The sequence below is a fragment of the Haliotis rubra genome, unplaced genomic scaffold, assembly GCF_003918875.1.
Source record: "Haliotis rubra isolate DU_JTF1 unplaced genomic scaffold, ASM391887v1 Scf60, whole genome shotgun sequence".
In the NCBI taxonomy this organism is placed as follows: Eukaryota; Metazoa; Mollusca; class Gastropoda; order Lepetellida; family Haliotidae; genus Haliotis; species Haliotis rubra.
This window is the reverse complement of record NW_025767302.1, coordinates 1,900,777-1,924,270: the sequence shown is the minus strand read 5'-3', so window position 1 is coordinate 1,924,270 and position 23,494 is coordinate 1,900,777. Positions and strand designations below refer to the sequence as shown.

Here is a 23,494-nt window from a genome sequence, read left to right as displayed (position 1 = left end):
AGCCCGTCCACGATACCGCCACATACGCCTTTACATCGATGAGTTCGACATGAAGCGGCGCGTTCAGCTGAAACACGCTAACGGCATCTTTGACACAGCTGCGTTCCGGTAATATCCACGATGCTGGAAAGCAGCGTTCCGCATTACCTGGTTTTCGCTGATACGAGCGTTAAAGCGCATTACCAATTATGGTTCTGGCGGCGAAAGCGTCATTAATAATAATGAGGCATTTAATACTACAAAGGGCGCGTTCAAAACGGAAAGTACCAACTTGCTCATCGCCACCAGCGTTCGAAAGTTCAATTATGTTCATTACAGCGTAAGTTCCGTATACGGCCCATACCTTATCGTTCGCTATGCCCAATATACGCCCCTGCGTTCGAATAATACCACCGCGAAGATGAAAAGCGCTCCATGGTAATACCACCCGGACATGCCGCATTGTTAATACCATCATTTTGATGATTGCTGCGCCCACGAGTACACCATGATATGGCGCAGCGCCCATGGCATACCATATACGAAGAAAAAGCGTCATGGTTCTTTAATGTCGCCCGGTCGGCGAAATGGCAGCCCACTATGTTCTGATGGTGCCGCAGCAACAGTGGCAGTGTCACAGGACACTAATTATACTGACACAGTGGCAGTGTCACACAGGACACTAATTATACTGACACAGTGGCAGTGTCACACAGGACACTAATTATACTGACACAGTGGTAGTGTCACACAGGACACTAATTATACTGACACAGTGGTAGTGTCTCACAGGACACTAATTATACTGACACAGTGGCAGTGTCTCACAGGACACTAATTATACTGACACAGTGGCAGTGTCACACAGGACACTAATTATACTGACAGAGTGGCACAGTGTCACACAGGACACTAATTACACTGACGTGCAACCCCCCTTTAATCATCATCCGTTTCCAAAAAGGTTTAGGTGACTAAATAATTCTGCATCTCCTATAAATAGATAAGAAAGTTAAAAGCGTATATATAACGTCATTTACCCATTCTTGACTATCCTCAAAAACAGATCCCAACCAGTGTCAAAATAGCCGTGAGAACCACATGAATGGACCACTGAAAAGCAGTGATGGTTCCAAGTGTCCGCTCAGAAGGGTAAGCATATCCGGTGTTTCCGGTAGCACCCGTCATTCACACAATCTGCTGAAAAGGTAACATCTTAACTGCCGGACGAAGAAAATAATGACTCTTTTTCTATTGAATCCACTAGAAGAGATGCCCTAGATGCTGGGCTTCTTCAAGCTTGTACAACGTAGTTTTAGTACAGGGTGTGATATTTGATATTAATTGTCGAATAAGCTGGTTTTATTATCGATAAGGTTAGTCATAGTAAAGTACTTTGAAATACTTGTTCATACAGTTATTTTTGGTCATTCTTTCGCACAGACTTCTCGCAATCAGGTGGCCTCTGTTTCCATGCATTGTGTGCCATGTGGTAACTCGATGTAAAACTTAAAGCCTGTAATCCCTATGCAGAGAATGACCAAATAGAAACTGGTGCAGAAACAATATCCAAATGTTGTAATTGTGAACGAAACCACAGAGCTGCCTACAAGGGATGGAAGAAATACAAGGCGGCAGTGTCAATGGTAAGAGTAGAGTACAAACCGTCTTGTGCTGAAGAAGATCACGTTAGAAGGTTCACTCTGACTCATCCTACACTACTTCCATACGGTTCAAGTCTTTCCTTTGTGTATTTCCTCTAGCTCTGACTCAAAACCTATCTCTGTATGCAAATAGCCGTCCCGAGTGTCAGATTAAAACCAGGGTAAATCAGATCCACCTGTTACAGCTAAAACTCAACACTCCATAAGTGGCCAGGGTCATCCATGAGTCTTACCATCAAACTTTTCAGGCGTTCATTTGACCTGTATGCTGCATGCTTTAACGCATCTACCAATAAAGATCGGATCAAACGCCTTGTCTCAGCGGGAAAAATCATTGATGTTCCTGGGATATATTCAGTGTGCTTAACTGCTTAGGCAGAGTAATGGATAAAGTTTTTCGTATGTATCCTTTCAAATACAGATCAGTTTTAAATGCTGTCTCAAACTTTTAAACTGCACAGTCAAACTGATCCGACAACACGATCATTGTGTTGGAATGCCAGAATATTTGTGAGCATAATCCAAACATAAATAAAAAGTTTTTAAATAATACCATTATGTACGTCATAGGCATCTTTTATCTAAATTATAGTTATAATATCCCAAATGAGTTGGTGTCATGCAACAGTGTGGATGACAACCTTCTTATTTTCACCCAATAAACCATTGTAGAGGATGCGGCTGGTGGGTCTGAATGAACTCATCTTCTTTCGAACACTTGGACTTTGATTCGTCACTATTTGATGGGGATTCATACATGTTCATGGTTGGTACAATGGACTCTGGAATTAGTGGAGATTTCCAATGATTATGTGAAATAATAATAATAACTTTGGATATATATAGCGCTAGTATCCAGTGATCACTGCTCAAAAGCGCTTCTAGGAGCTCTACATTGACTGGTGTCTATTCAAACACATCTCTCGTGAACATATATGTCTTAAGATGTTTTTGGAAAGTGGCAACATCTTGAATGTTTCTAATGTCAGTGGGGAGGCTGTTCCACAGATTAGGTGCAGCTGGTCTTGTCGCTTTTATTTCAGTACTGGAACTACAATGTTTTTTGTAAGGAATTGTACAGTAATTTCCTTCTTCTTAAAGGGTTGTACTTTTAATGTGCAGTATCTGTTAGGTATTTTCATCTTCCAAATATAATTCCAACCTCACACTTATAATATTATTAGGTTCTGCAAAAGAAGACGTCGTTATCGTGTGGGAATTACATATTTAGAATCATATGGCTTTAACAAGCCCATGGAATGCTGTCTGTGATTCATTTGTATAACAAGTGAATATCTTATCGTGATAATGCAAATGTTCTGAACTTAAACCCAATTGGGACAGAACGGCTTCCTTATAGAACCCAGGACATAACAAGCTGCTGGCACCAGAAGATAGAACTACCAGCTAGACGAACATGTTGCTACCCATTGTGCTCGCTCTCTGTACCTTTCCTTGTGTCAGGGGGTATACAGTGACCATTTACCCAGAGTACCTCGTACAAGGAGGAAAAACCAACTTCGACCCCGACAGGTGGAATGGTAAAATGGGCCTGGACAATCACTACACTTTAGACAACGTGAAGAAAACCGGAGCCCGCACTGGAAGATGGATAACTTCAGACTTAAACTATTTTGACAAGGTATGTGTGTTCGACTATATCCTAGAAGTGAGTGTTTCACCTGGAAAATATATATTTTCTAAATGCAAAACTTGAGCGTGAATATTTCTATCAATGAACCTACTCAAGCACTGAATTTAATGTTTTGTTATATAGATATCGTTTCCCAGAGGTTTTGGCTTTAAACTGTGTTAAAGTTGACGTTTCTCATAGGTGACGGAGGATCCAAACCGAAAGGGGTACCCGGATCCCGCATTCTTCCAAAACAAGCAGTTTCAACACAATTTAGTTGAGAAATATATCTACAATTTGAATACATATGGAAAACAGAGACCAATTATGCTGGAACTTAGCGGTAGGTGAAGAGAGCTCGCATGTCTCCTTGTTTTTACCAATGGGTTTGATGTACTTGGCTTCCACAACTGGTATTCAACAGGGCGGTGGGGTAGCCTAGTGGTTAAAGCGTCAACTCATAACGCTGAAGACCTGGGTTTGATTTCCCAATTCGGTACAATATGTAAAGCCCATTTCTGCTGTCCCCGACTGTGATATTGCTGGAATGTTGCTAAAAGTGGCGCAAAAGCATACTCACTGACTCACTCACTCAATCAATCACTGGTATTTATCTGTTTACCAAAATTGAGTGTAAATCATGAGATCCACTCATATACTACCAAGGGGCACAGCTTTGCTTTTTGCCAATATGATGCAAATAGTAGAGACAAAACCTTTCCAACCGATATAAGATTTTACAATTCTGTCCATGTCGTAAAGTTCACGAATCACCTTAACAGACATGAGATCATTAAATAATTAGTTTTGACAGAGAAGAGGATTTCTGTTGAAAATCTAAAGATGTTACAATGTGATGGCAGTCAAAATGCAAACTTTATAGCACTGATCCTACAGATGTTTAGTGTTCAGGAAGATTAAAAAAATGCACGGGATAACTTTCATCAAGATTCATCAGTATCTCAGCAAATGAATTTCTTTACATATGCATCATATTTCTTATATAGGAACTTTATGGCCTCACTGGATGGACAAATCTGCACATAAGGGCCATTTTCCAAATAATCTTGATGCTGTAGCGGAAACCATATCTCTGCACGTCCAGGCAATATACAACGGTTCTAACGGCGCAGTCCCTCCATATTTTGAACCAATCAATGAGCCAAACACACTGTGGAAGTTGGATGTCAATTGGACAACTGTCGTTACTGCATTCGAGCTTGTGGCCAAGAAGGTGAAAGCCATATATCCCCAAATAAAGATAGGCGGGCCTGCCCTTACTGCTGGAATAACCTATATGGATAAACAGAACTTTAGTCAATGGAGCCGGATAACACAATTCATGAACATGTCCCTTGGCCTATTGGACTTCTTTTCATTCCATCCTTTCAATCACTTCGTCGTCCAGGGGAACAGATATCACTTTTATGGCCCAAATGAGGCTAGGCTGGTTGGGACGGTGGACATTGTGGAAACATATGCTCATATGATGACTGGGAAGGATATTCCAATCATATTCTCAGCTCATGGTCTAGCAACGGTCACAGGCATCGATGTCCAGAAACCATCGACCCTCTTGGACTGGGCCTACATCAACCTTCACAACTCGAATATATTCACCTTTCTTGAGCTTCGATATGTGGTGGACAGGGCTGTGTCCTTCCTTCTCAGTTACACCGACAGGAAAGGCCAAGCAAGCATCAACTACAGTATCCTGGACAAGAATAAAAACGAGAGAGACATAGCTCTGGCCTTCCACCTGTGGGACAACATCACCAGCAGTATGAAGTTCCTCAGATCCGAGAGTCAGTTCCACCAGGCAGAGAGGCAGATACAGAGTCATGTCCTTGTGGAACCAAGTTCCAAAATGCTGACCGTTCTGCTACACAACTATGACACAGCTCAAGCTAAGGTCACACTGGCTTTTGACAAAGGATGGGTAAAGTTGACCCACGGGACATCAACCTGTCTGTACCTCAATAACAGGAGGGCCACTCAACTGGATAAGCAAGTACCTATTCATGTCAATGGAAATCAGGTGACTGTCCCTCCAGAATCCTCATGCTTCCTACAGTTCCCCACAGGTCACACATTTTCTCATGTTCCCTTGGTCTACGAAAGTGTGCATTATGGAGACGACATGTTGGTTATAATAAACAGGAAAGCAGCTCACATGAACATCATGCTCCACAGCAGTGATCTTCATCACATTGCGGCAGCGAAACTTCGCATTTCAGTAAGTTTCGCTGATCATTCTGCCAAGTATATTCCAGTTTCAGTGACTGTGAATGGAGTAAATCTCCACTCGTACTACATTCTCCACAACCCGAGCAACAACGACACCGACAATCTCTGGGCAACGATAGAATATCATGTTCCACCGACCATCCTCAAGCAAAACGCCAATGCTGTCCAGATGCGCTTTGCTCAGGACCAAGGCCAGGTCGCTGCAATTGCTCTAACACTGAGGAAAGGCCAATGAACTCCCTTCGGATGCCATAATATCCGATATCAAACAAAGTAAACCAGTTTCAATAAAATGTAAATATAAGTGTTGGTGACTTATTGTCAGTCTGTTTTGGAAATCATGTACGGTGGCAAAACCTTGTTTTAACAAGTCACTGACTAACTGTGAATTCCTACACAGGATACTAACTATACTGACATGCAGCTTACCTTAATAGAGTTCATTTACTCTGATGCACTGCCATCAGAGATTCAACGTCATCACCCCTATCCAAAGCTGTTTCTATTTTCCATTAATTATAAAATCGCTGAAAACGGGGCGCCAAAAGTAAGGTTAACAAACTATGTGACCAAACAATGCAGTATGGTGTTCATTATCCAGCATTTGGGCCACATACTGTAGTAAGGTGTCCTTGATCCAGCACCTGTCGAGTGTTGTTGCAATGTCTCCAAATAACATACTAGTACCTAACGGTCACCAGCCCACTCTTATTAACACTCGGATAATGCAGCTCAGTGATCGGTGTGTTTGTTAGACACTTTAAGTTACATTTCATATTTATGTCAAAGCGTGAAGTTCTTGCCTGCGTTTGTTTTGAGATTCAGATGTGGAGGTGTTGAAGACACACGTTCAGTGTTAGCGTGAAAAACAACTGGTAATGAGAAAGTTGGCAATCACACTCATTCTACAGTTTTTATTGTTCACAACGAAGCTTGCAACTGTCATTGATATGAATAATTTCATAGTTCTGTTAATACAGTCCGACAAACCCTTATTTTCAGATACACATGCACATTGCAAATTTTATATTTTCTCAAAAGCAACGGAACTGTTTAAATGAGTTTAAACATCTTTATGGTATATATACGGAACACCTCGGGACAAGCCTAATGGCTACCGAAAAATAATGTGAGAAATATTTGATGACAGTATCTATTCTTCGTAGGTGTCAATACTCCAGCTGCATGTTTTTCAACTTGACTTGTGAACATTACAATCACATTCATTTCTTGTACTTGATGTCAATAGTTTTTCGGTGTTACTCAAGTAAACTACCCGTGAAAATCCTGGTTAGAATTGGTCTTCAGCAACCCATGCTTGTCGTACGAGGCGACTAACGGGATCGGGTGGACAGGCTCGTTGACTTGGTTGGCACATGTCATCGTATCCCAATTGCGTAGATCGATGCAAATGATGTTGATCACTGGATTGTCTGGTCCCTACTTAATTATTTACAGGCCACCGACATATAGCGGGAATATTGCTGAGAGAGGTGTTAAACAACAAAGAAATAAGCAAAACAAAACACACATACATATCACACAGTCATAATTACATGTCACTCCCTGTCCTGCCTCCTACTTGACGTCCGACATACATTTATCATGTTGTGGACCGCCTCCGTGGTGTAGTGGTTAGAGTGTCCGCCCGGAGAGTGGAAGGTCGCGGGTTCGATCCCCGACCCCGTCAAAACAAAAGACGTTAAAATATGGTACTTGTTGGTCCCTGCCTGGTGCTCGGTATTAATGGGTACAACAAGGACTGGTCGGCTCGGAGTCAGTATAATGTGTCTGAGTCGGGTATTCATGCTTCACTGCGGCATGGTATCTCAGTGGGCTAGCACTATAAAACCAGCTTCAGTCTGGGCTAGTACAAGCAGCCGCACATACACATACACACGCATGCACGTTGTCATATGAGCGAAATATTCTCAAGCACGACGTAAAACCAAATTTCACCTCACCTCACCTTTATCATGTTGTTGTGTGAATTGAAGTAAACACAATACATACATCGGTACGGACGTCACCAGGTAACTATGCGGCCAAATGTTCCTTAAGGGAAATATTTGAAGAGGACGACAAGGATGTAGGCTGGTTATTCTGTAACTCAAGCAAACGATTCTGCCATAGTATTAATTTCGCAGGGAATATGTATTTTTATCATTATGACTCTTGTAAATATATCACTATGTACGTCGTATGATGAAAACACAACAGCAAATCTCCAGTCACATTAAAATGCATTTATTTCAGGCAAGATATGTGTACAGCAAAACCTCGTGAACTCGAACTTCTTTCGATCACTAAAATCATCCAGTTACCCGAATATCTATTAAAGATCAATGACATATTATCGATACCTGAAGAACATATATTTTATTTGTTTTTCATCTTAAGCAATAAATCAAGTCTTGAAGTTTGAATTAACGAAGTTTCATTGTATAAGACTGAAAAGGTTCAAAATAGATATCAAGTAAAAAAATATGTACATCTATCATATAGCATCACCATTTCAATACGTACCCAAGGTAACTACATAATGTAGGATCATTACAATTTCAACTGCAACCACAAAGTCACTTAAACAGCAATACACTTTACTAAAGTACACTTGAAAGAACTATTCATTGAGAGCGTGATTAATCCGCTTTTCACAAAAAAGCCTTCATAAAAATCGGTGCTAGGCTCACTGTATAAATAGGTATCCGAAGTCTGTAGATTTGCTAAATAATGCCCACCTGGAGAAAAACACACCAAATACACAATACAAACAAGTGCATTATAACTTGCCGTAATAGAAAATAGGAGGCTACCCAATAACCAATAAATACATGTAGGTATCACAGACAACAACATATTGCATTCACGAAACGACTTTTGATTTTCTCAGATAGTTATATCTGTGTAAAAGCCTATCGGGAATATGCTTCACTGGGTGCATTTCAACTGTACTTTTGATATATATGCGCAATACAAATAGATAAAACTATTCTTCAGACAAAAAATGTCATGAAATGCTAACAGATGAAATGTGCCAATATGTACATATTATATATTTCCATATCCTTCCCGATCCAGTGTATATATTACCATATTCTGCGAGAGCCAATAATTGTTTTACGTATAAACAGCACCTAGAGAATATCTTTCTGTATAAAACTGAGAATAAAAACTTGTAAACGTCGAACAGACATCTTCACAGATCTTTTGTAAACATGCATTACAAAGCGTCACAGCCATGGGATAACGATTCTCGATTATATGTCTCAACCGATTCCTCTATTTTCATTTAGTAACGGATGTTTGAAACACATCAAATTAGAAATGTTTTTACTGTCCCGAGAATAGTGGTACCACACACCACGCATGCGTCAACTTCTTCTGCGCAGTCGGAGCACGTGACGAGATGACCACAGGGCAGGAAGAGGGTTGACACGGCCTTTATTCTGCACTTTCTGCAAGTAGACTGCTCCTTCAAACGCCTGTTTTCAGCTTTTATGGATATCAGGTTATTCTTTGGAGACTTAGCAACCGTTGGTTCTTCTTTCCCGTCTTGAGATGTGGTGGGAACCTTTGAGCCTTGAGCCTCCTGTTTTCTTGCACTAGAAATGGTTGCTGGAACAGGATCACCTTCTGAGAGACCGCCATCTTTACATTGCTGTACTGTTAGAGCCCCTAATCGCTCACAAAGAGAGGAGAACGGTCTTGCATTTTGATCGTCCTCACGAGCCTCGCTTGGAACATCCATGCCCTGCGGAGGTGCGCATGCTCCTCCACCAAGGTGAAGGTCATTGTTGGCTTCTTGGATTTCTCCACCATCTGGTTTCGGTGTTGAGACTGATACTTGGTTAATCTCCTCTCTATCTGTTTCAGAGGTGACCATGGCATCTCCCACGGCCTTAGTGCAAGACGCGGATGTATTTACGAGAGAACCGTTTCTTCTTTTGACAACCCCAAGCTGATCTACAGTGACTTTGTTGATGAACTGACAGTGTTCCGAGTATCTCTGATGCTCTGCCACAGGGTCATGTTCTTCCTCCCAGTCTCTCAGAGTTATCCCGCACTGGAAACACGTGACCCGGTCAGCTGACCCGATGTAAAAGAACCCGGCTGATGCCAGCTGCTCGGGTGTTTTCGGGACATACCGTATAGGCCAGGCAACAAATGACTCAACTCGGGAGCTGTATGTTTTGTACTTTGGGTGTTTGGGTGTATTCGAACTCCGTTTATTTGTCCGATCATATTCCATGAAGTTCTTCAGTGGATACATGCATTGCCTGGCGGACAAAACCTGCAACATTTAAAAAAGTCTGTTTGGTTATTCACATATATATGGCCAAAAAATAGATTGGTCGTGATTAATTGCCCACGAAGTCGAAAAAATATTCATTTGTATTGTTTTGACATATTCTTAAATGATTTTTATAAGAATAGACAAGTACAGGGACTAAATACGTGTTTCTCTACGGAAGTAAACCAAAAGAACACCACAGCATGTTGACGACAACTAACCTAATACCATCACTTTTTTAATAAACGTGACCCCTGAAGATACGGGTTAGAATTGATCTTCAGTTACCCATGCTTGTCGTAAGAGGTGACTAAGGGGATCGGGTGGTTAGGCGCGCTAACTTCGTTGACACACTTCGTATCCCAATTGCGTGGAACGATGCTCATGATGTTGATCACTGGATTGTCTGGTCTAGATTCAATTATTTATAGACCGCCGCCATATAGCTGGAATATTGCTGAGTGCGGCGTAAAACTAAACTCACTCACAGCACTGTCAAAACTCCTATTTATAACATGTGCATGTTATTTATGCACCATGTATTTGAAGCATTCGATCGCTGTTATATTCGACTCTGATAACCCCATGCAGTTGAAGTACAGTAACCATGATTGTACAGTTTTCGGATGCAGCCAGCAACAGAACAAGTACAGTAGCAAGCCATGTTTTTCGTGTAAGCCCGACATGTTGGAAATCTTTACATTTAGATAGTATTGAGGGCTTGCCCAACCTTTTTAGCAACAATCGTGTGTAAGCCCGGCTTTTGTATATAATGGTAGCTACGCCTTGCAAGATGCTGTGAAAGTAGGGCGTTTATTCATCTAATCTCCATACTCCAACCTCGTTCAGAAACTGGTGATACTGATGTTAAGTATTGCGTGACGTCATTTGTGCGATATTTTGTTTCTATTAATAGACCCAGCGAATTCTCTTGATTAACTTGGTTGTATACGTTGCCACATCATTTACCTTTTTCTAATATTTACAAAAATTCCGCAAAGTATGCTTTATAAAAATACCATTAGCTCATCGTTAAGGTACTCTGTCTTTGTTTGTGGTAATTATATAGTGTGAAATGCAGAGTGTCACTCTGAGTGTTTTCAATAGATATTTGTCTTTCATATTTGTCTGGCCTGTGGAAATTTGGGCATAGATTTCCGTACAATTATAAATAATGACTGACATGGATATTAGGTTTTGCTTTTCAACGTAAATTCAAAATGTCAACGAATACCGAAACAACAAATTCCATTTGTCATAAAAGGCAAAATTGTCTGAATGAATACTAAAAATCAGTGATGACACTACTGTTCACAGATAGGGTTAACACGACCTGCACTTCCGGTAGGACCTGTCTCTCTCACTGAAGTTTTAGTTGTCCTATGTCGCATCCAGTAGTCTACCTGCCATTCGAGGGCTGAACATCACTAACCGGGTCAGGGCAGACAATCTAGAGTGAGTGAGTATGATTTAACGCCGCTTTTAGCAATTTTTCTGCAATATCACAGACACCAGAAATGGGCTTCGAACCGAACCCGGACCTTTGGAGTGACGAGCGGACGCTTTAACCACTAGGCTACCCTTCCGTCCAAGACAATCTAGAAAAAGTGAGTCTCGGCTAGACAATCCTGTTAAAGTGAGTGTGGACAGACAATCCTGTGACACAATAGCGTGTATAGTTTAACAATATGTTCACTTTTATGCGTTCACTTTTATACGCATTTCTTCACTGTACGCTGCAGAAATATATCAAATAAAAATAATAAACATAAGAAAAGTTGGTATGATGGTTTTCCTCATTTATGTAAGAGAACATACAAGGTACTGCATCCTGAGCAAGGAAGGAAGGGGTAATAATGGATAAATTGTGCACTCTCCAGCTACAGAGCTGGGCCTAGATTTTCGAAGCTCTCTTAGCGCTAAGATAGTCGTAAGTGCCATACATTAACATTAACTTACGACTATCTTAGCGCTAAGAGAGCTTCGAAAATCTAGGTCCTGGGTCCCGGTCCACAAAGCGTTCGTAGCGCTAAGATGATCATAACTCCCATGTTTTAACATAGACTTACGACTGTTGTAGCGCTACGATCGCTTTATGGATGGGGACCCTGGCGACCTTCCCACCTGCCTGGGTCACTACTCTGACACTATTCTGACACACTGTAGACTGACCCACCTACAGTTGCACCTCCGTCTGCTTCGTCTCTGGGCCCACTGTACACCAAGTGAACAAACCTTGGTGACATTCAGTCAAGTGAACACACCTTGGTGACATTCATCCATGCGGGTATTCCTCCAGATGGCTGTTGTGGGATCTTCACGTAGCTGGCGACCTACACCATATGCAAGTGGAAGACCCGGATGATAGTCATCAATTATGACTAGTATGCTTCCCTGTTGGATGAAGTAACCGCTAAATATGACTCTGAACGTATTTTAACAAAGATTAAACTCTTTTTGTGAGACAGTCGACAATTGTGAATTATAATTCTTCATGCATTTTAAAGAACATGGCTTGTTGTCAGTACTTCTTCGTGCGGCGAAAAGCCTCTCTCTCCCTCCCTCTCTCTCCCTCTCTCTCTCTCTCTCCCTCTCTCCGTCCCTCTCCCTCTCTCCGTCCCTCTATCACCCTCTCCATCACTCTATTCCCCCCTTTCACTCTGCTTCCCTCCCTCTCTCTCTCTCTATATCACCCTCACTCTCTATTCACGCTCTCTGCTTCCTCGCTCGTTTATCGCCACCATACAGCTGAAATAGTGCTGAGAACGGTGTTGAAGAACACAAATCACAATAAGATAGAAAGATAAGACAATGTTGTCGAGTAGTTACGTCAACAGCCACTATATACAGTCGTGAATTACGTTGATCATTCGAACAACGCATACAGAACAGAAAAATAACCATCTGAATTGTCAACAGGTATGGATGCTAAAGGTAATAAGTTTTTAACGCAGCATCAATATGCACAAATTGAAAACTGATTAAAACATATCATTCTATTTAAACGAATATATAATCTTGTGCATGCGTTGTCTCGCCTGGGTGAACCCTCTTACACTGACCATGCCACATTCATTATATTATACACGAGGAAGAAAAATCATACCATGAGTAAACGAAAACACGCATCATAGAGAAACAACAAGTGAATTGAACTTTAAATAGGTATTGGATTTACAGACTTTTAAATCATACCATGAGTAAACGAAGACACGCATCATAGAGAAACAACAAGTGAATTGAACTTTTAAAGGGTATTTGATTTGTTTACCTTGAAAGTTCAGGACACAAGCAATATGAGTACATGGTTTATTTGTTTGTTTGTTGTTTAACGCCGCACTTGGCAATAATCACGACAGTCTGTAAATACTAGTAATCGAATCGTGACATCATGGTGATCGATCTACGTTGTTGGGATACGATGACATGCATCAACCTGACCTATCCTGTCAGTCACCTGTTATGACAAGCAGGTGTTGCTGGAGGCCACGTCATGAGATTTCAGAGACGTTTTTCACATCCAAATCACAAAACTGGCAAATATCGAGAACGAGATAAGATTCGTTTCATCACAGTATCTGGATTACCAAGCAAGTCAAATACGTTATCCAATTTTCAGAGAAATATTCAAGACCTTTTAAGAAAACTGCTTGTTAAATACAGAATTTCAAACTAGTAACAATTTCTTTATCAGAAATCAGTCGAACTTACCTGTTTTCTGAAAACTCAGAGAGTCTGTTCATTATTGCCCTTGGACGGCGCCTATAATTAAATAGACAACATGTGAAGCTCAGCCGACCACCAGCTGATGTAGGATTACGCGTCACATTTAGCAGCTGACGGTATAGGTTTTCCACAGTCTATAAATAGCATCCAACTCACCATATTTCATGCCAGACATAATCTACGTTCTTCAAATGTAAACAAACAAACAAACAAACTCATGTCAAACTAAATGACATTTTCCTATTCCAAGAACATTTGAGGTTGGAAAAACAAGCAAATGGAACTAACGCTTACTATACCATTCTATGAAGGGAGAAGAGCATGCTTTAAAAATCAATAACGTCTGGTATAAGGTGAGTTAGACCTAAACTTATGTTGTAATTGTCACCAGCGACCACATGTCAGTACATGGTCTCTGTGATCTTAATGAATGAACATCTAAATTAACACAACTATTAAACATCATGTTCTCCATAAAACAATAAAGGCAAAAATTGTACATAAATAAACATGGACATCAGTTTCTAAGTAAAACATGGTATCTTCTTTGAGATGCATTTTTAGAAGTCGTAAAGTTGAAGGAAAACCAAGTTCTATGGATAGTCAACTTCTTTATTGCAATGAGTGCGACGTTTCGGTGTAGGTACTAACACAGTCATCCATTACTTGCTTGATAACGGTGTTAGTACCAGCGCACTCCGAAACGTCGCACTCATATTACAATAAAGAAGTTGACTATCCATAGAACTTGGTTTTCTTTAAAACATAATAGTCAATAATTCGTATGTACAACGATAACATTGCAGCTCTGGCCCCAGTTTCGGTAGATATGCGTCTTCTTTCATGCATAATCCAACTGGTGTTATTTCATAACTGCATAACTGTTTCATTTCTCAGAGCTAATATTTGGGAACAGACCGACTCTGTTAAACAAGAGTTATGTTTCTACACAATCATATTTCCCATTTACAATGTTTCTTCATCAATACATGGTTAATGTCGATGATACTCCCATGTATTTCAACACACGCTTGTTTCTACATGCTAGTGTCAGATACACGAGGGTATCTATACTACGACATGCTATATGGCATTACCTTCACAGCAGTAAGTCTCTCCACATCCTCAGCCGGGGACAGCTACAACGCAAAATGTAGGTGGTGCTAGTCCGTAAAATATTCCCTACCTTATCTCACCACGTGATCGCTTCTATGAATAGGTCCAGGTATAGGTCCATATCAACTGTTCCTAAATATATCTTATTCTTGGGAGAGAAACAACATGAAATTGTACATTTGTTTTCGTTATGCACACATATTAACCTGAGACTAAGATCTCGTCTCTGAGATGAACATGTTTTACAGAAAAAACGGTTCCTAAATTAACTTTATTAAATATAATAAAGTGTTATCTAGTAATCGAGACTTGCCACAATTAAGACACATTTGCTTCAGGGTCGGTATGAGTGACTAATAATAACTTATAATTAAAGAACATGGCACCACAAAGGATTTGCGACTATAAAAGGTTTTAATTATTGTCACGGGTCAGTGGTGGATAGAGCAGCTTAGCAAGCACTATTTGCACAAGTCTCAGATTTGGATCAATGCCAAAATCAAACGTGTAGTTATGTGTGTGTGTTTATGATAATGCATCAGTGATTACGTATGTCATAGTTTCCATGTTATCCAAGAATTTCCAGTAATATTATGGCATCAGGAAGAGATGCCAGTATTATCCTTGACATTAAATGGCATTTCAATATATTATCTATGCTGACAAAACAATAGACTCCAATATCTTTGGTATGATGTACGAATCTTCCAACCATCCTAGTCACAACTATGTATGTCATTGGTGAAGGCCTCATACTGTGGCAGCAACTCGAGATACCGGAGGACACGGAGCTCGCTAATGGTTGTACCAACATAGAGTAATAACAACAAAACACTCCTTTTAGAACATGGTCAAATCTAACATTGTATCAGGGATTACACCTTCTCAGTAAAGCAGATTCTAGTACTTGTTTAGGTTGAGTCCTATCGGTGATTCGAACCCACACTCTGGGAGTTGAGATCGCTCATGATTAGGTGCCTCACCTTGAAAGTGTGACTTAGTATCCCGGATGGGACTCCATCCAAATGAACTAGAATCTGTACTAACTGAGAGAGTTTAACCCTAAATATGCCATGTGTTAAGGAGTGATGTCGGCAATGTGTGACGAGTTGGGTGTGTGAGACATAGTTTGTTAGCCACACAGGTCTCTACACTCATACTGTGTGGTCAGCCTGACACTGCTGGATGTCAACAGTGGTATGTCAACCACCCCATGGACAGGCGTAGCTGCAACCTAAACTCAACAACTAAGAGCTAGCACTTTGAAATTGTTACTAAAATCAAGCATGATTAAGTTTGAAAAATGTAATATCATATTGTTGTTTTTCTGCCATTACGTTAAGTTTTAATTCACGTTCACTCAGCTACTTGTGTACAGAGCCTCCTTGAGGTTGGTTTTGTTTTGTCCACACTCAGCAATATTCCAGCTATATGGCGGTGCTCTGTAAGTAATCGAGTCTGGACCAGACAAGCCAGTGATCAACAGCATGAGCATCGATCTACGTAATTGGGAACCGATGACGTGTCAAACAAGTCAGCGAGCCTGACCACCCGATCTTGTGTCTCCTCTTACAAGAATGGGTTAGTGAAGATCAATTCTAACCCGGATCTTCAAGGTATCGCGTCCTTGAGGAGTTGGTTCCATATTGTCATGTTGGTGTGTTTCACGTTTTTTTTCCAGGATATGATTTAATCAAAATGCCAACTGGTGTGGCATGTCCAGATTGTGGTACTGGCTTTGTGGTGTCTGTTAGAAAGTGTAATCGCAAATAGAACATATGATGTCGGCAATGTGTGACCAGTTGGCTATGTGAAACATGTGTATGTATGTATTATAGGGACCAGATTGTATTTGGTCTGGATGATAGACACATTGATGAAAGAAAAGAATTTGTTTGCCCACACTTTGTACAAATACATCATTATCTGTCAAAAGATATTTCCAAGAACAAGGGTAATTAATCATAAGTACACAAATAAACAATTCTTAATTATTGTGAACAGCTGAAGATGAGTGAGTGAGGTTGCTTGATGCATTGTTGCATGGAGAGATGTATGTGTGGACAAAATAACAAACAAACACTCCAATTACATATCATTGAGAACCCGTGAAGCTCCTGGTTAGAATTGATCTTCAGTAACCCATGCTTGTGGTAAGAGGCGACTGACAGGATTGTGCGGTCAGCCTTTCTGACTTGGTTGACCAACATCTCACTGCATCCTAATTGCATAGATCCATGTTCAGACTGTTGATCACTGCATTGTCTGGTCAAGACTTGATTATTTACAGGCTGCTGCCATACATCTGGAATATTGCTGAGTGATGCCAAAATTAAACTCACTCACTCACATATAGTTGTGAGTATTGTTTAATTAAGCTTGCTTGAAAAAGCCATTTGTCACATTCTGGCACATTATTGTGAAAAGAAAACCGTAGGCTATGTGGATCTGGAATGTTTACTGCTTTGTGAACATTATCACATTGTTTCTGGCGATCAAACCATCAAAGAAAAAGTTCTTGCACGCCTAATTATATATAGACAGTTACTGTGAAAGGAAGATGAAAATGCAATCATGATAATGCCAGTGTAGGAAAGATGTAGAAAATCTAGCCTGTCCACACGACTGGCAGGTCAAATTTTTTACCAGTCCTGCCAAAATCTGGCCTGTCCTCCAAATATAAATAAAACACCTTAGGCAGTAAATATTCAAAAAGGTTATAATCATTATATATATGTCATTGGTTTGCTAAAATTGACCCGACATGAAGACGGACTAGATATTTTTTTAACCCGTCCTCCACAAAATTCACCCGTCTCGGACGTTGGGATGGGCTATCTTTCCTACACTGATAATGCCCATCTCATGAGGCAATAAGATACAAACAGTTTACATTATCAGTTTATTGTTTACATCCTTCATGGTATGGTACAAGTGTGCGGAAGTCTCGCCATGTTGGTGGCAGTGCCCCCTGGAGGTGTTTGCCACACTTGTTGCAGGGGGCCGAGAACAGTGTGTTGTAGGCTCGAAGCCACAGCTGGAAGAGAGTAACACATGATTATTGTGTTTGTAGGACATAGTTCTATCAGTGAGTCAACTCAACATGGTAGGAGGACCTTTAGTGATGCAGGTCCAGATTTTTACAATTCTGGTGAAACCCACAAGAATGGTTATGGAGCCAACAAATTAAGAATCATAACTAGGAGGAACCTTAATGATAAAATTGATTTTAAATTGGAATAGTCTTCACAGGATTCTGGCAAGCATAACTTTGTACAAATGGTCCAACCATGGCCTCTACATTTCATCCACCAAACTGACCTTTTTCAAACTTACTTAACGAAATAGGAGAATGTCCTTTCAAAAGCTGACAAAATCATGAAAATATCAGTAAGTCATCTAGTTACCATGGTTACAGACAAACCACTAACAACACCAAGTACACCCACCACAAGTGATTTGACTGTCAGCTCTGTGTAGGTGGGATGATAGAAATGTAGAGATGCTGCACTTGCATGATCAGTTATCTGGAATAGAAGAAGTCAAAGTTAATCCATGCAAGTACACACTGAGAATGTAAACCCTGATTTAACACAACAAACTTATCTCACCATCATTGCACAGAAATCATGGCAATAGCCCTACATGAAATAAGATGAGTTCCTGTACTCTAGATCTCTGAAGTGCATTATTGAATTTGTTAAGGTGAGCTGTGCATGCAAACCCTTCATAATGAAAGACAAGAGGTGATTTATTCCTACAGAAAGACTTCATCTTCATTTCAATCAAAGTCTAACTTACTGCCTGAACAGCAAAGCTCCAGTTCAATGCATGCCTGATGTGTTCACAATAAACCTTGAAAGATATCACTATGCCTATATACCAATTCTATATCCTCTGAAAAACTTCATATTTAGCATGTTCAGAAAAGGACTAGCCACAATCACTGTGGCCACATAAAGTGATGTAGTGTGTTTACATCATCAGCAACCAAACTGTGAGAAAGTGAGTATTAACCTGTGTTGTTGAGCCCATATGCACTCAAGTAACATGCATAGGCCTAAAAAAAATGTGTGGTTCCCATTACTCAACTGACCCTAGAATTCTGGTGCCGACCCTATTTTTTTAAAGTGGTATGAATGAAATAAGCTTTCAGATACCATTGTTTTTTCCCGGCACTGAGAGACATCGGTTTTTCTGATAGAGAAAGTCGACATCATGGCCTAAACCTTTATTGCATAAACAATTATACATTGGTAAATGTGTTACTAGTTTGTACTTTACTTCCCCCCCAAAATGAAAAAAATCCTACCTACCTACCCTAAATTTTAAAGAATTTTTTTTGTTTGGCCATAGCAGACATAATTCTTCTTTCCAACACAGACATCTACAAGTACAAAACTACTGCAGGTCTATTAACCCTGACACAGATTATAATGAATCCCATGAAGAAGACAACTGCTGGGGTTACACAAACCTTCTGGAACACCTGGTATCGTGAGGCTGACCAAATGTCAATCTGCAAGAGAAACAGTAGTGTCATTACCTCATAAACTCCTGTACTCATGCTGTTAACAAACAAACAGAACAGAATCAGATGTCACATCACATCAATAATCATGTCATTATTTCATTACCTGCCCTCCACCTGACTGTAACCCTGTCAGCCAGATAGTGAGTACTGATAGTGATATAATTATTTACAAGAGAGTTTGAATCCTGACCTACAAAAGAGCTTTTAAACACATGTACATTTTGGTGGGGTGGCCTATATGTATTTTGCAGATTTAGTTGATAAATTCATGTCATGAGTGGCACTTTGATATGACCAGATATTGATATACATCACAGAAACCTTGCGATGATAATCCCCGTAGGTCAACAATGCATGATCAGTTGATAACACTTGACAGAGTTGCTGACTTTTGTGCATTAAACATATCATAAATGGCTCAGTTTGTATTCTGCATCCAATTACTGCTCCCTGAAAGCATGGCTTTGGATTGAAATTTGGGCAGATTATGCCAGACGTAAGATATTGAAAACTGAATTCCCGAATGAAGCTTTGGTATCGGGACTGTCAACTCAGGGACAGCCAATTTTCTTAGATTAGCTGTTGGGCTGGAGTTTAATATATAAACACAGGAGTTAACTCACCTTGCCATCATCAGCAAGGAAGTTTTCATGGTAACCTTTGATCTTCACCCACTCAATGACGCAGCCTCTCAACACAATCAGGGCACGCAACGTCCTCTCCAGCGTCAACTGAAAACATCAATGACATGTACAGTGGACATATCGTCATCAACTTACAGTTACAGTCATCTTATCAACAGTTTACCTCCTATCATGTGTATCACATCATGTGACACAACATTTCACAGAGATATTCTGAGTGTTCAGATGAGTGGGATGAATCTGGCTGGTTGTTTGGAGGTGAATAGGATGCAATTTAGGCATGTCACTGACATATACTTAGCTTCATTTCTAGTACTAATACACAAAGTTAACACCTCATGATGATGCACATTCAAAGAAATCACAAAGGCTGATAACACACTCCAAGTTAGTTACTCCTAAATAGTGTGCTAGGGACATATACCATCCCTATGGAGCATTGAAATATGATTCAATTATTCCATGGCACACTACAGACATGTTCAACAACAGACCAACATAAATATCCACAGAATGTACTCTGCACCAGGCATGACAAGTTTGCTGGCAACCATTCATCCACCTACCTGTACTATGGCACAACTCCCCAGGGGCCTGGTGACTCAGATTCCCATGTCAGGAAACTGACGATCCAGACCCGCTATCAAGTTGTCCACCACCCTGTGGGAGAGATAAACAGTTACGAAACAAGCCATCTTTCCTAAAGTATCAGATAGAGCAGAGTCAACATGCATTGATGCAAATGACCCTAAAATGTCCATTACTAATGGGGCTTTATATTTATCTTTGTTTAATGCCACACCTTGGATGGTGGTCTGTAAATGATTGACGGACATCATGAATATCAATCAATACAAACATTTATCAAACTTGGTTTCCTGAACTATCTGATGGAGCATTGTTATATGAATCATATCAAATGACAACATTTATGTCTTGGAAGTTATAAATGTTGATAAACCGATTGTGAGGATCGCTACACTGATGGAGTCTCAGATCGATTGATTTATCGTTAATAGGGGTTTCTGTTTAACACTGTGCTCAGCAATATTCAAAGTTCTGAAATGTATTCTCAGCTGCTGGGAACAGTGTAATTATACAGATACAGCATGATGGAGACGGTCACATGGATACCGTTATATCTGTATTGTCTAAGCAAGCACAAAGCACTTACGATGCAGGCACATTGTATGGCATGGGAAGAGCTCTGGATCTCTTGATGCCCTTTATCCCTGATGAAACTCCCGGGAGAGGAGACCGCTTCAACGTGTTCATCTGCAGGATACCGGCAGCAGCCCCTGCATGCTCAGCTGTCTGTAGTAGGAACACATCATGAAAACTTATTCTCTGTAGTAAACAACTGTATGGTAACTTATGCTGCTACAGACATGCAGGATCTTTGAATACCAAGGGATTCTACTAAGCAAATGTTAAAATGTACAGCAAATGTTAAATTGAACATAACCACTAATAACATTACTATGTTTATATGAAACAACTCCTTTAACATATCAACAGAGTGTCTGTATTCACCAGTGTATCATAAACCATACCGTGCACATGTATCACGTGTATTTGACAGTTAAAGGGATAGTAATACTAGGACTATTACATTTCAAGGCAATCAGTCTCAAGGACTACCTGTTCTATGGACCCTCATGACTTACTTATCAAACTGCCACTGTTGAACATTTCCTAATTCCATGTCCTTCAATAAGCTTATCTATATTATCTGCTAGACTGATACATTCGTGTGAGTGACTTTAGTTTTACAACGATTTTAGCAATATTCCAGGGGGGCATACCAGAAATGGACTTCACACATTAAACCCATGTGGGGAATCGAACCTGGGTCTTCAGCGTGATGAACGAATGCTTTAACCACTAGGCTACCCCAATGCCTGAAACATTAGTAGTGAGTGAGTTTGGTTTTGCCCCGCTTTTAGCAATGTTCCAGCAATATCACGGTGGGGGACACCAGAAATAGGCTTAACACTGATACATTAGTAACCTAATCATAAAACTATGATATATTCCTAAATCCAACATTTATCTCTTACTTTATTTGTCCACTTGTATGCTTGTAGTAGCTGTGAGTACACAGGCAGCTTGTCTATGGCAGGATCCAAGCACACATTGGCACTGTTTGGAGTCTGGAGTATGGGGTTCAGGTTGTTGGCTACCTTCTCAAGCTCACTGAAACATTAAACCATTAACTAATATCCCTGATAACATCTGACAGGACCTTTCTTTCACCTCAATACTATCTCATATTAAAATAATCCACACCAGTGTTAAGCTTTCTTGAACATGCAGGAAACAAAAAATCATGATATGAAGAAAGAAAATGAAACTAAGAGATTGACCACTGATTATGTTGCTCTCCATCTGATTACCATTATAATGTACTCTGGGCAGGAAAGGCTATTTTGCAGTTTACAAAGAACAGCTTCTTGTGCAATATTGATTGAGGCTGCATCTCCTGCATGACAGAACCCGTGTAGCCTCCTTGATGCTTAGGGATAGTTGTCTTAGGATTAGATGTGAGGTACCTATCTGCTTGAGTGAATTAAACCAATAAAATTTCAGGAACATCTGTACAACTTTGGTTTCATCAAGATCATAAAGTTTCAGCTATAATGGGGGAAAGGCAACTACACATATAGTGATGTACATCAAGGTAAACACTCAGATGCTGATCAAATGGTAAAAGAGCACTAATTATTTGTGTTAGCTCCCATGGTCCCTTCATAGTGATGGCTGCTTACATTAACTCATTAACCTCACTTAGCTAAGTTCAATCCTCCATGCAAACCTCCTTGCTGAAGGAAAGAAACATGGTAAAGTGCACTACTTGCTTTCATTTACCAAGACCATGTCTTATCAAAATAGTATTTGTTATGTGACTGTAACGTCATGTTAGTGAATGCTATTTACAGCCATTACAGCACACTATTGATAACTGCCTAACACAAAAGTGAAAGCTGAGCGTCATGTTGGACGATGTCCAATACCAATTTTAGCAGTGTTTAGGCCCAAGACATGTTTTCAGATTACGAGCATTACAAAAATATTATATTTGTGAGAATACACTGTGAATATTGGACTTATACAAATTCATTTGTATGACCTTCCACGTGTACACATGCTTGGTAAAGCTTTAGTATTTGCATAGCTGAAGATTTTCTGGTCACCTGAAATCATTTGTCACAGACACGATTGACTTTTGAATGTCTGACAGGAATGTCTTTTCATTTCCCTTTGTGTTGTCAATTCCATCGCTGAGATCATGAAACACTCTTGAAACACTTGACCTCAGCTTCTGAGTCAGTCGAATTGCTTGGTTTAGATTATCTAATTGTTCTAAAGACAATTTAGCTGCAGTTTTATTTTCCATGTCTCCGGAGAAAGCGTCTTGAACGGAAGTGATGACGAGTTGTTCCCCTTAGTTGTTTCATTTAAAAAAACTCGAAACTATTATTCGGATTATGATTTCTTATTACGAGATGTTATTTTGCTGGAAACAATGTTGTTCTACTACAATTTTCGGACAGTTCATAAATGTACCTGAAGTATCAGATATTATATTTCGTAAAAATGGAATTAATCTATCACAATGTACGAATGAAAGAACAATAACAGTTATAACTAACAACA

General features: G+C 40.1%; 4 protein-coding genes across 8 annotated transcripts; 1 reads left to right on the top strand and 3 right to left on the bottom strand.

Annotated features, from left to right (window-relative positions):
• Positions 1–2,945: 2,945 nt before the first annotated feature.
• On the top strand, positions 2,946–5,827 carry LOC124255411. Its single transcript, XM_046689325.1, has 3 exons — positions 2,946–3,285; positions 3,478–3,619; positions 4,284–5,827. The coding sequence occupies exons 1-3, from the start codon at positions 3,061–3,063 to the stop codon at positions 5,756–5,758; spliced, it is 1,842 nt and encodes a 613-aa protein (XP_046545281.1). The 5' UTR covers positions 2,946–3,060; the 3' UTR covers positions 5,759–5,827.
• Positions 5,828–7,754: 1,927 nt separating this feature from the next.
• Positions 7,755–14,707, bottom strand: LOC124255412 (baculoviral IAP repeat-containing protein 3-like). 5 transcript variants are annotated; one of them, XM_046689327.1, is made up of 5 exons: positions 14,641–14,707; positions 13,529–13,579; positions 13,089–13,350; positions 12,082–12,150; positions 7,755–9,817 (listed from the first exon to the last, which is right to left on the bottom strand). In XM_046689327.1, the coding sequence occupies exons 4-5, from the start codon at positions 12,094–12,096 to the stop codon at positions 8,840–8,842; spliced, it is 993 nt and encodes a 330-aa protein (XP_046545283.1). In that variant the 5' UTR covers positions 12,097–12,150; positions 13,089–13,350; positions 13,529–13,579; positions 14,641–14,707; the 3' UTR covers positions 7,755–8,839. The 5 variants fall into 5 exon arrangements, with proteins under 5 accessions (XP_046545283.1, XP_046545282.1, XP_046545284.1 ...); XM_046689326.1 differs by lacking the exon at positions 13,089–13,350; XM_046689328.1 differs by lacking the exons at positions 12,082–12,150; positions 13,089–13,350.
• A 2,840-nt stretch (positions 14,708–17,547) lies between these two features.
• Positions 17,548–23,278, bottom strand: LOC124255482 (mediator of RNA polymerase II transcription subunit 27-like). Its single transcript, XM_046689406.1, has 8 exons — positions 23,032–23,278; positions 21,898–22,033; positions 21,012–21,151; positions 20,404–20,497; positions 19,817–19,924; positions 19,137–19,178; positions 18,109–18,186; positions 17,548–17,696 (listed from the first exon to the last, which is right to left on the bottom strand). Exons 1-4 carry the CDS (start codon positions 23,232–23,234, stop codon positions 20,440–20,442), a joined length of 537 nt encoding a protein of 178 aa, XP_046545362.1. The 5' UTR covers positions 23,235–23,278; the 3' UTR covers positions 17,548–17,696; positions 18,109–18,186; positions 19,137–19,178; positions 19,817–19,924; positions 20,404–20,439.
• LOC124255452 (mediator of RNA polymerase II transcription subunit 27-like) lies at positions 17,562–20,391 on the bottom strand. Its single transcript, XM_046689368.1, has 5 exons — positions 20,332–20,391; positions 19,817–19,924; positions 19,137–19,178; positions 18,109–18,186; positions 17,562–17,696 (listed from the first exon to the last, which is right to left on the bottom strand). Exons 1-5 carry the CDS (start codon positions 20,389–20,391, stop codon positions 17,562–17,564), a joined length of 423 nt encoding a protein of 140 aa, XP_046545324.1.
• Positions 23,279–23,494: the final 216 nt, after the last annotated feature.